The sequence below is a fragment of the Labeo rohita genome, chromosome 6 (assembly GCF_022985175.1).
Source record: "Labeo rohita strain BAU-BD-2019 chromosome 6, IGBB_LRoh.1.0, whole genome shotgun sequence".
Taxonomy (NCBI): domain Eukaryota; kingdom Metazoa; phylum Chordata; class Actinopteri; order Cypriniformes; family Cyprinidae; genus Labeo; species Labeo rohita.
This window is the reverse complement of record NC_066874.1, coordinates 5,923,330-5,936,762: the sequence shown is the minus strand read 5'-3', so window position 1 is coordinate 5,936,762 and position 13,433 is coordinate 5,923,330. Positions and strand designations below refer to the sequence as shown.

At 34.9% G+C, this 13,433-nt stretch overlaps 1 protein-coding gene across 1 annotated transcript in view; it reads right to left on the bottom strand.

Moving 5' to 3' along the window:
* Positions 1-617: 617 nt before the first annotated feature.
* abcc4 (ATP-binding cassette, sub-family C (CFTR/MRP), member 4) overlaps positions 618-13,433 on the bottom strand; it is a 44,509-nt gene continuing 31,693 nt past the window's right edge. Inside the window, exons 21-30 of the mRNA XM_051112381.1 lie at positions 11,088-11,238; positions 10,865-10,984; positions 10,665-10,775; positions 9,191-9,291; positions 7,770-7,961; positions 7,441-7,686; positions 6,855-7,027; positions 6,655-6,760; positions 4,134-4,268; positions 618-1,934 (exon numbers count right to left, since the gene is read on the bottom strand). Coding sequence (XP_050968338.1) covers positions 1,845-1,934; positions 4,134-4,268; positions 6,655-6,760; positions 6,855-7,027; positions 7,441-7,686; positions 7,770-7,961; positions 9,191-9,291; positions 10,665-10,775; positions 10,865-10,984; positions 11,088-11,238 — 1,425 coding nt within the window. The 3' untranslated portion in view covers positions 618-1,844. The remainder of the gene's footprint in view (positions 1,935-4,133; positions 4,269-6,654; positions 6,761-6,854; positions 7,028-7,440; positions 7,687-7,769; positions 7,962-9,190; positions 9,292-10,664; positions 10,776-10,864; positions 10,985-11,087; positions 11,239-13,433) is intronic.

Genomic DNA, 13,433 nt, shown 5'->3' with positions numbered 1-13,433 from the left:
AAATTCATGTTATTTTTTATTTAGTACTGACCTGAATAAGATATTTCACATGAAAGACATTTACATATAGCCCACAAGAAAAAAATAGTAGTTGAATGTATAAAAATGACCCTGTCTGAAAGTTTACATACACTTGATTCTTAAAACTGTGTTGTTACCTGAATGATCCACAGCCGTGCTTTCTTTTTTGTTGTTTTTGTTTAGTGATAGTTGTTCACGAGTCCCTTGTTTGTCCTGAACAGTTAAACTGCCTGCTGTTCTTCAGAAAAATCCTTCAGGTCCCACAAAGTCTTTAATTTCTTTTAGCATTTTTGTGCATTTGATCCCTTTCCAACAATGACTGTATGATTTTGAGATCCATCTTTTCACACTCAGGACAACCGAGAGACTCGTATGCAATTATTACAGAAGAAATACTTATTTTCTTTTGTGGACTATATGTAAACATGCTTCATGTAAAATATTTTATTAAGGTCAGTACTAAAAAAAAAAAGATGATCCCTCTTATTTTGGTAAAATAATTAACATTTTGGAGATTTTGCAAGGTGTATGTAAACTGTAAATGGTAAACTGTAAGTAAATCAATAAATTAATTCATAAAAAAAGAGACATTTGAGTGATTTCAAGTGGTTTAATCCAAATTCAAGAGTCTGACATAAACAAATACACATTTTAGCATAAATGCCAATAATACAAACATGTACTTTTGACTTTTGAACAGCAAACACTGATTCTTCCAACCAGCAGAAACCATGTTGTCAATTCAAACAGAACACAAACCCAGATGGGACATGACAACAAACATTTAACTTATTTCTCAAACATATAACCAAGAAGTTAAAAAACACTGAATTCAGTGATTTAATTTAAATAAATCTGCTGGGCTAAACTGCATTTCACAAAAATCTTTAGCGGCTGGTACTGCAACTTTCTCTTCCTTTACCTCTCCATAAAACAAAAATGAAGCCATAAAAAAGAAGAAACATTAAAAAAAAGGAGCAGCAGAGAAAAGCTGCCAGTGTTACACTGGTATCTGTGCGCTGTGTGCAGTCACTCAACTTCCCTTTCATTCTCACTGATTCACAAAACTAATTATAAAAATAAAATTATTTTTTTCTAAAAGTTCAAGGAAATCAGGGACAGCATTACATTTAATGGGCACATTAAACACAAAAGTAAAGTTCAGGCTTGTTTGTACTGCACAAGAACTTTTGCACAAAATTTCTTTGCCCAAGAAACAATGCAGCACTGCAGAATGATTGTTATCCAGCAATTTCTTTGTGTGTGTGTCTGTAAGCTGGCTCTGAAAAGTGATTATTTTTTGATTAAGGCAGATAGAGTGTCAGAATCACAAATAATAAATACACAAAAATAGATGCGGTTTTTGACTACTTGTTTAGAGCCCTTTCGATACAGTGTTGTCTTAATGTTTACAAGCTGTATTGTTGGTGTCAGAATCAGCAGCCATTATGATCGATGTAGTATAAAGGCACCGGGAAAACTAAATTAGTCTAGCTCATAGCATAGTGTTTCATTTGAGCAAAGGCAAGCTATGTCTTTGGCCCCTAGCAGTCCTGGTACTACACATACACATTAAGGCACATATTAATAATCGTAATATACAGTGGTGTACAATCTCTAGCCTATCATACTAGAGAGATCAGAACGCTGGTGTATGAAGTCCTCTCTGGAGTCGCTCAGTGTGAGCGCAGCATACACACGTCTCCGGCTCCGCTCAGCCTGGTGTTTCGGGCGAGGAGGCAGAACTTGTGCCCGCTGCCCTCCGCAGGAGGAGGATGCTGGGCGTAGCTGTGCGCTGTGTACATCAGGCACTTCACGGGCTGTTATAGAGCAGTCTCGAAGATTACCAAACTGCCATCTCCTGTGGTGGCGAAGCCGTTGAGCTGGTGGGCCGGACTGCGGTTCATGTACGCCTGTCAATGAAAGAAAGGAAGTTTGGAATAATTCATTTTTAATTTTTGTTTAAAATACACTACCAGTCAAAAGTTTTTGAACAGTTCTTAAAGAAGTTTATTTTGCTCACCAAGCCTGCATTTATTTGACCCAAAATACAACAAAAGCAGTAAAAATTCTGAAATATTTTTACTATTTAAAATAACTGCTTTCTATTTGAATATATTTTGAAATGTAATTTATTCCTGTGATCAAAGATAAATTTTCAGCATCACTACTCCAGTCTTCAGTGTTACATGATCCTTCAGAAATCATTCTAATATGCTGATTTGCTGTTTAAGAAACATTTAATTATTATTATTTAATATCAATATTTAAAACAGTTGAGTACATTTTTTTAGGGTTCTTTGATAAACAAAGATTCAAAAAGCAGCATTTATCTGAAAGCTTTTATAACATTATACACTATACCATTCAAATCTTGGAGTCAGTATAATTTTTTTTTTCTTTGGGTTGGTGGTAAGAAATTATAGAAATTAATACCGTTATTTAGCAGGGATGCTTAAAATTGATAAAAAAATGATGTTATAAATGATGATAAAGACATTTATAATGTTACAAATGATTTCCATTTCAGATAAATGCTGTTCTTCCGAACTTTTTATTCATCAAAGAAACCTGAAAAAAAATCTACTCAGCTGTTTTCAACATCATAATAATAATAAATGTTTTTTGAGCAGCAAATTAGAATATTAGAAGGATTTCTGAAGGATCATGTGACTGGAGTAATGATGCTAAAAATTCAGTTTTGATATCACAGGAATAAATTACATTTTAAAATACATTCAAACAGAAAACAGTCATTTTAAATAGTAAAAATATATATATATTTTTACTGTTTTTGCTGTACTTTGGATCAAATAAATGCAAGCTTGAGCAGAAGAGACTTCTTTAAAAAAAACATTAAAAACTTTTGACTGGTAAGTCTCTTATGCTCACGAAAGCTGCATTTATTTGATTAAAAATACAATAAAAACTGTAATATTAATAAAATAATATTACAATTTCAAATAACCATTTTCTAATTGATTATATTTTAAAATGTAATTTATTCCTGTGATGCAAAGCTGAATTTTCAGCATCATTACTCCAGTCTTCAGTGTCACATGATCCTTCAGAAATCATTCTAATATGCTAATTCACTGCCAATTATAAATGGTTTTTTTAATCATTTAAATCTTTTGAATAGTAGTGCATCACACAAAAATATTATGCAGCACTAATAATAAATTTTTCTTGAGCAGTAAAACAGCACATTCGAATGGTTTCTGTTGAATCATGTGACTTAAGACTGGAGTAATGATGCTGAAAATTCAGCTTTACATCACAGAAATAAATTAGATTTTAAAACATATTAAAATAGAAAACAATTCCATTAAATTGTAATAACATTACTGGATTTTTAACAAATAAATACAGCCTTGGTGAGAATAACCTTAATTTTAAAAAGACATTAAAAATTCCACACTTTTTGACCACTAGCGTATGTGACCCTTTAATGAGACCTGGAAATGGATGAAAGGCATCACTCTGTTCCCAAACCTTCCCCGACAATGCTTTTCTAAACACAGGGGATGGAACATAGCCGGCTGAATGGATGTAAAAATCCCCTCTTATTTAATATCATTATTATGCAGTAATCAAAACCGCTCATTGTATTTAAAAGCACCCATGGCTAACAATGAGCGTAAAGACAAAAAGAAGAAAAAGCACCTGGTGTTCAGCCCCCCCCCCACCCCCACCCCCCGCAGATACACGGAGAAAAGTCCCAACAACACAAAGCATGGCCGACAAACAGTTGGCCACACTATCAGATATACTCTCAATTGAGCCGGCATTCAGACGGCACAATGGCGGAGTGGTCTAATATCAGGTAGATGTGCGCTTGAAAGCCCCGGCGGTCAGCTCCAGAGGGGCCGGCGCGGAGAATGAGCTCACCGGTTGAAGGAGGCGGAGAGGAACCCGATCCGAAGGGAGAACAACATGCCGCTGAGGAGGGGGAATCTAATACTGACTGACAGCACAAAGGCCTGGGCTCTTTCAAACGCACTGTATTGTGGGTTTCTGGCACAGGTACATGTGGCACATATTTGGCGATCGGACAGGGCGACACGGACGGGAGGCTTCGCTTCGATATTAACCTGCGCTCCTGTGCTCACCTGTTTGGCGGTCTGCAGCAGAGAGGCCGCTTCTGCCTTTCCTGTCTGCTGAACCATCTTGTAGAAGATGCCACTTTGGTTCTGTAGGAGAATGTGGGGGGCGTCGTACTCGTGGATTCGACCTGCATCCAGAACCTGCAAGAAAAACAAACGTGATTTTGATGCTTAGAAATGTGGTTCTTTTTGCAGAACTGGTTTTATAAACCAAAACTATTTGTGAGATTTGGAGCTGATAACTGCAGCAAATTCATGAATGAATGACTCGTTTGAACTGTTTCTTTTAAATGAATTAAACAAAAAGACTCATGAGTTAGCATTCTGATAGTCTAATAACTCACTCACTGAATGAATGAATGAATCAGTCGTACTTGTTGTGACTTACTCACCAAACTGCTGATTACTTTCAACATGGTCAATTCAAAATGAACAAACTGCTACAGTGATATGTGCATTTAAATTTGTGAGATTTAAATCTTGTGTAAAATATATGTAAAAAAGTACCATAAAAGTAATAGCTTGATGGCTCCTGCTAGGTCCTAATATATAGTTTTGTTGTATGGTAAAACACAGAATGATGCAGGAACTCAAATTTCAAAACAGTATCTTTTAAAATTCATTGAAAAACCATTTTGGAATGAGATGAGATTGAGAAAAAAAAAACGTTAATTACTTAATTTCTTAAATCCTCATAGTGCATTCAAAATATGCATGTGATTATTAAAAACATACTGTATCTGATTAATAGCTGATTAATATCTGATTAATGAATGAATGCACGAGTTCAGTTTTGAATGCTGGTATTACATGAACCATGTTATTGGTACATTTAACCCTTTTTCATTTTAAATGAAAAAATGTAGAAATTCTTTGAAAATTAAAACTTTACACGAATTACAGAAAAACCCCAATATTCAAGAGAAACGTTATTTGAAAACATCATCTGAAATGTATAAAAACATATTATATCAGAATTACCAGTATTAACACTATTGAAATCAATGGATTTCATTTAATTTCTTTTAACTTTTAGCTCAAGACTGCTCAAAAAAAAAAAAAAAAAAAAAAAAAACCTTGTTGCTTCAAATTCAGTTCCAAAGGTGAGTAAAAAAATGGAAAAAATCTAAACATGCTTATAAAAGTAATTTTATGAAAGACCGTTTCCACCACTGAATGAATTTTTTTTTTTAAAAAAAGGTAATTGCGACTTTTTATCTCACAAATCTGAATTTGTTTTTCTCAGAACTGAGATATAAACTTGGAATTCTAAAAAATTATGTCAGAATTTCGGGATATAAATTTGCAGTTGCGGAAATCTGAACTGCGAGATATAAACTCACAAATCTGCCTTTTTTTCACCTCAGAATTGTGCAATACAAACTTGCAATTGCAACTGCAAGTTTGTGACTTGAGAAATGAAGAATTGCGAGATATAAACTCTTTCTTTTATTATTTTATTTTTCTTTTCTTTTCTTCATTCTTTTTTTTCTCAGAACCGAGTTTATATCTCGCAATTCTGATTTTATAACATGCAATTGTGAATTATCAAGTCAGAATTGAGATATGGACTCTTTTTCACCCTCAAAATTGTAACTTGCAATTTTGACTTTATATCTAACAGCTCAGAGAAAGAAAAAGTCTGAATTAAAATAATCTGAATTACATGATATAAACTCGCAATTGACTTTTTTCTCGCAAATGTGTCTGAATGAATAAAATAACTCAAAATAAAATGATCTGAATTGCACAAGATAAATTCCAAATTCTGACTTTTTTTTCTCACAAATGCATATTTATATCATGCAATTCTGAGAATAAAAGGTCAGAACTGTGAGATAAAAATTCGCAATAACCTTTTTTTTTTTTTTTTTTTTTTTTTTTCAGTGGCGGAAATGGGCTTCCATATAATTTTGAGACCAATTTAAATTATATGAAAAAAAAAAAAAAAAAAAAAATCTAAAACCCTATTTGGACAGGACTAGTTTTACATGGGGTCATTAGAGAAATTTGTGTTTCACAGGCGTACTTTGCGATTTTAATTCCGTCCGTGTCTGTGTTTTTCCCTCACACAATCTCTGTGATAATTCCAGAGCAAATTACATACTGTTTTTTGGCAAACTCAGTAATCCTCAGAGTAAACTAATCCCGTCCGAATGCGAAGGTCTGTGATTGCTGACAATATTTACAATGCAAGTTGTACAAAACAGACCCTCCCACAAACACAGAGATGTTAGTCCTGTCCAAATTGGTACATGAAAATTGCACACGTCGGGTGATAAGAATCGAAACTCAAACATACTTTAGAAAACTAGTGCTGACTGGATAGGGCTTTCATTGAGGCTCAGGTTAAAATGGACCCAAACACAAAAGATGAAAAAAATCTAAAAAAAAATTTAAAAGATGTGTATTTTGATAGCCTTAGCTAATTTGCAAAGATTGGTTTCTGTACTAAAGTGCACATCTCTTCCAGGTCAAAGTGGACCTGAATGCATGATGATAAAGAGCTCTCCATCTCTGCACTCACCAGGATACGGTCACTGTCTATGATGGTGTTGAGTCTGTGTGCGATGGTGAGGACAGTGCATTCCTTAAACTTTTCACGGATGGTTTTCTGGATCAGCTCGTCCGTCCTGTGGAACACAATCATTTCTGTTGAGTGGCTATATTCATGTATGTAGGCCCTTCAATATTCTCAGGTCAAGGGTAAACAGATAAAGCACTCACCGAGGGTCCACATTGGCGGTGGCCTCATCAATGATGAGAATCCGGTTCTTCCTCAGAATGGCCCGAGCTAGACAGACAAGTTGCCTCTGACCCACACTGAAGTTTGATCCAGACTCAGCCAGTTCAGTCTCGAGTTTACCAGGCAACTCCTCCACAGCAGCCTTCAGCTGGACCTTTGTGCAAACAAAGCACAGATTCACTCAAAGAGCTGGACTTTGAGATCGCTTAATGTATTACGTCTATAATCATAACATCAATCCACTGGGGGAAAGTTCACATCAGAAAATAGATTCATGAACATGTTTAAACAAGATCTGAAAGTCACAATACTTGTGATGATGTTTAAAATCCCAGACAACTTCTGTAGACCCATTTAGCAACAATCAAGACATGTAAAAGCTTAAATTTACTAATGTATTTTATAACGTAGAATAAAACATGAAATGCATTGAGCATGTGTTAACCACAGACCTCATTTCAGACATTTAACCAACACCTATTGACTTCAGGATGATGGAACTGACAGTAGTAAAATGCTCATTTCTGGGTTTTGGCCCTCTATTACAGTGTGTGAGTGTGTGTTCACCTCTTCCAGAGCGTTCCATAAGTCATGCTCTGAATGCTGGCTGAAGGGGTCCAGATTCTTCCTCATGGTTCCTGTAAAAAGCACTGGATCCTGCGGGATGATGGACATCTTCTGCCGGAGATCGTGCAGGCCGATCTCTGAGGTCAACACTCCGTCCACTAAGATTTTACCCTCTGGCTCCGTCAGGCGGAACAGAGCTGAAATCAGGGAGCTTTTCCCTGCACCGGTCCGCCCAACGATCCCAACCTGATCAATGCAAAGCAGAAAACATCATTGCACATGTCCTGACAGACACACATGATGCTCTGGAGCTGTGACGCTGGACTCACCTTCTCTCGGGGTCTGAACATGGGCGAGATGTTCTTGAGGATGACGGGTCCATCAGAACTGTAGGAGAAGTTGACTCTGTCGAAGGTTATCAGGCCCCGATTTGGCCAGTCGGGAGGGGGGCGTTTCTCGGTTTCCCAAGGCGCTTCGCTTTCGAGCTCTGTGTATTCGACAACTCTCTCCACTGATGTCATCTAGAAGCAAATCAATTAAAAAATTTAAGAATCTACAGTTGAGGTCAAAAGTTTACATCCCCCTTTCAGAATCTGCAAAATGTTCATTATTTTACCAAAATAAGAGGGATCATACAAAATGCATGTTATTGTTTATTTAGTACTGACCTGAATGTTGATATATAATGACCAGATATTTCACACAAAAGACATATAGTCCACAAGAGAAAATAATAGTTGAATTTATAAAAATGACCCGGTTTAAAAGTTTACATACACTTGATTCTTAATAACATGTTGTTACCTGAATCCACAGCTGTGTTTTTTTGTTTAGTGATAGTTGTTTATGAGTCCCTTGTTTGTCCTGAACAGTTAAACTGCCCACTGTTCTTTCTGAACCCTTTCCAACAATGACTGTATGTGACCGTATGATTTTAAGATCTACCTTTTCACACCGAGGACAACTGAGGGACTCATATCCAACTATTACAGAAGGTTCAAATGCTCACTGATGCTTCAGAAGGAAAAACAATGCATTACGAACCGGGCGTAAAAACTTTTGAACAAAATGGAGATATATACGCTTTTCTTATTTTGCCTAAATATCATATTTTTTCATTTAGTACTGCCCTTCAGAGGCTACAGATGATGCTTACATGTTTCCCAGAAGACAAAACAAGCTAAATTTACCCTGATCTTCAAATTCCTCAGCTCTTAATGCAAGGATTTTGCTTCTGGAGCATCAGTGAGTGTTTGAACCTTCTGTAATAGTTGCATATGAGTCCCTCAGTTGTCCTCAGTGTGAAAAGGTGGATCTCAAAATCATGCAGTTATTGTTGGAAAGGGGTTTAAATACACAAAAATGCTGAAAAACCAAAGAATTTGTGGGACCTGAAGGACTTTTCTGAAGAACAACAGGCAGTTTAACTGTTCAGTCACATCAGTAAACAATAAAACACAGCTGTGGATCATTCAGGTAACAACACTGTATTAAGAATCTAGTGTATGTAAACTTTTGAACGGTGTCATTTTCATAAATTCAGCTATTATTTTCTCTTGTGGACTATATGTAAACATCTTTTATGTGAAGTTTCTTTTTCAGATCAGTACTAAATAAACAATAACATGCATTTTGTATGATCCCTTTCATTTTGTTTAAATAATTAACATTTTGCAGATTCTGAAAGGGGGTGTAAACTTTTGGCAGTTATTTCAAATTGCATAATATTTTTTGAATATTAGGTTCTTACCATGTTCTCCACCTCAGCACTCTGTCTAACGCCCCACTGGAACATTCCCATTAGAGTGACTGCATAAGACAAGGCCAATCCCACATCTCCCGCATTCATACCTGTGAGAACCAGACATAATCAATGTTCTCAAAAAAAAAGAGAGACTTAACTGGCATGAATATATGGATTTGAAACAAAGATGATCTAAAGCTCCTGTAAGGATGGTCCCACTGATCCTAGTGGATTTGAAACAGGGATTTTCAGTTTTCGAAGTTGACTAAGTGGCAATCAAAGACAATTATTTGTTGAGACATGGAACGTCCCACATTACACCATCAAAATTTTCACTTTCATACAGTCAGATATATTTACAAAACCCAAATGTATCATGTCATTTTATTTTCTTTTTAAATTGTTTCAAAAGTATGACATTATCAGTTCATGCTTCATGTAGAAGCAATTACACTCCACTTAACAAAAATAAAACAATGTATGAACCTATGCATACACTACAGTTTAAAAGTTAGGATTTTGAGATGAAAATAAAACAAAATAATAATGGTATTTATTTAAAATATAAGTCTTTTGTAACATTTCAGCATGTTTTTTCATTACTTTTCTGATCAATTTAATGTATGTGTGTTGAATAAAAGTATGAACAAAAATACAAAAATTACATACCTAGTTTTTTAAATCTACAATATACACTACTGTTTAAAAATTTGAGGGTCAGTAATTTTTTTATTACTAATTAGTAAATTAATACTTTTATTCAGCAAGGATGTGTTAAATTAACAAAAAGTCATAGCAAAGACTTATATTGTTAGAAAATATATTTATATTTTTAGAATTATTATTATTATATTTATATTTATATTATTATATTTATATTATTTATATTATAATATAATTTCTATTTTGAATAAATGCTGTTCTTTTTTATTTTTTATTCATCAAAAAAAAAAAAGAATTACAGGTTTCAAAAAAAATAAAAATAAATTATATATATATATATATATAGTTCTAATTTAAAAAAATCAGCACAGAATGATTTCTGAAGGATCATGTGACACTTAAGACTGGAATAATGGCTGATGAAAATTCAGCTTTGCATCACAGGTGTAAAGTGAGTATATTAAAATAAAAAACACTATTTTATATTATCATAACATTTCACAATATTACTGTTTTTTTTCTGTATTTTTGATCAAATAAATGCAGGCTTGATGAGCATAAGAGACTTCTTTAAAAATATTCTGATCGCAAACTTCGGTACACATGTGTTTTTGAATTATTTAGAATAATTTTTAAAAACATATATGATTTAACAGCTTATTTGTAATGAATAAGCTTGTTTGGAATGTATAATATTTATAACATTTCTCTCGCTGTTCAGCCTGCGTTGTCCCAGTACTCAGGATTCAGCACAGTCACTATAAACGGTCCTTAAGCATTGTGTTTTGGTTAGTAGTGTACACTATGGATATCTCACTGTCTTTAAGAAGAAGACATCCGAAGGCTGTGATGGTCACAAACACCGAACACATTCCATCCAAGCGCACTGCAAACCAACGTGAAGTGGTCAAGAACAGGAACCAGGCCTCTGTAGGAGCAAACATAATATTTTAAACAACACATTATTAAAATTAACAGCTAATCTGAATCCTGTAAATGACCGAGTCCATTACTGACCTGAATGCAGATCCTGATGTGCATCAAATGCTTGCTGAAACCTTTCCTCAGCTTTAAAGGCACGAATGGTCCAGAGGCCTTGGAGTGAAGAAGACAGATGGGAGAATACAGGACTTCGAGCTGTAAGAACGCAAACACACAACACAACAATAAAGCTCTGAAGAAACATTACTACAGACGATATTATTCTCAGATTTGACAGGAGAAAATCGGAGACACTGACTAGTGGATTCAATGCGCTTGACGTCTCGTGATGTCCGCAGGAAGTAGCGGCGTAGAAACAGGAAGGCGATCAACAGAGGAAGCACAGGAATCAGAATCCAAGGGATGACGGAGGCCGCCACACCAATGACTCCAATAATTTGTAGAAACACCTGTAAGTGAACGAAAGCATGTAATTCATCCATGTAATTCATTTAAAGGAGAAGTCCACTTCCAGAACAACAATTTACAAATAATTTACTCCCTTGTCTTCCAAGATGTTCATGTCTTTCTGTCTTCAGTCATAAAGAAATGATAGTTTTTGAGGAAAACATTTCAGGATTTTTTTTCATATAATGGACTTGATTTGAGCCCCGATTTTGAACTTTCAAAATGTAGTTTAAATGCAGCTTCAAAAGGCTCTAAACGATACCAGCCGAGAAAGAAGGGTCTTATCTAGTGAAACGATTGGTCATTTTTTTGGGAAAATAAAAATTTGTATACTTTAAGCACAAAAGCTCTTGTAGCACAGGCTCTGGGATGTGTGTCCACGACACTACGTACTATTGAAAGGTCACGCCGAACGTAGGCAGAACCACAGACCCAGTGTTTACAAAGCAAATGCGCAAAGACTAAGGAAGTGCAAGTAAGTCAAACGCTGTTTACAAACAAAAAGGTACAACGATGTTGGACAATTCTGAAGTTGTAGGAGAAAATGAGATGGAGTTTTTCGCCATACTCTACCTTTTTGAGCCAGAGTACACAGACGATGAACTTACACGTGATTCGTAGCATCGTGGACGTGCATCCCAGAGCCTGTGCTACACAAGCTTTTGTGCTTAAAAGGTATACAAATTTTAATTTTTCAAAAAAAAAAAAAAATGGCCGATCATTTCGCTAGATAAGACTCTTCTTCCTCGGCTGGGATCATTTAGAGCCCTTTGAAGCTGAAGTTCAAAATCAGGGCACCAATGAGTCCATTATATGGAGAAAAATCCTGAAATGTTTTCCTCAAAAACCATAATTTCTTTACGACTGAAAATAGAAAGACATGAACATCTTGGATGACAAGGGGGTGAGTAAATTGTTTGTAAGTTGTTGTTCTGGAAGTGGACTTCTCCTTTAAAGCTGCAAAACAATTAGTCGTGATTAACTGATTTAAAATAAAAGTTTATGCTTACATACGGTAATATGTGTGTGTACTGTGTAAATTTATTATGTATATATAAATACACACACATACGTATATATTTAAAAAATATTTGTATGTAAACACTTGTATATAATTTATATTATATATAAATACAAATATTTTACATATAAAACTAACATATTTGTCTTTAATATATACACGTACGTGTGTGTATTTATATATACACATAATAAATAAACAGTACACACATATAGTATGTAAGCATAAATTTATTTCGAATCAATAATCACGACTAATCGTTTTGCAGCTCTAACTGCATTTTAGGTGAGAAGTGAGATGTAGAAACACTGCGTCAAAGCGGTTGACTACAGGGTCATTAAAGCACTTTGTGGTTTTGGTTGCTCATTTTTTAACCACAAACATTTATCAAAGAAAACGGAAGAAAAACAGTCAGTCTGCAGTGACAGCATGACTTGACACTTTCAGAGCAAGATCTCATTCAAATTACCCATAATCCTCTACTCTTATCCTTAGCTGTGTTAACAACTTAAGTTTAGTGTTGGAATGACCACAGACTATGGCAAACAGAAACTGACAATAGCGTTACTATGCTTGTGATTTTGGGACTCGATATGTAGAAGAACCTCAGTAACATCAGAGTGGGATCTCTTTCCTGAAAACTTCTTTTCAAGAAACTGCTTTGGTCACTTCATCAGCATGGCAGAATGGATACATATGCTGCATTTTTAATTTATAGCAGCATCCAGTCATCATTTTGGAAATAAAACTATAGACCTATATATACACACTACAGTTGAGGTCAAAAGTTTATGTCCCACTTTCAGAATCTGCAAAATAATAATTATACAAAATAAGAGGGATCATGCAAAATGCATGTTATTGTTTATTTAGTACCGACCTGAATAAGATATTTCACATAAAAGATGTTATAGTCCACATATAGTCCACAATAGAAAATAATAGTTGAATTTATAAAAATGACCCTGCTGGTATTTGAATCGTGTTTTTGATCTTTAACGATCTGTTCAATTAAAATGCTTTGTCATATTGGTGGTGACACATCTATTGCAACATAGCTTATCACAAATATTATAGCCTACTTTGCTTTTTCGACTTCTGATCGCAAGTTAGTTCGCATTAGCAAACAAGGTCTTGGCAGATTGCTAGGTTGGGTCCTCACAGATGAAAAAAAAC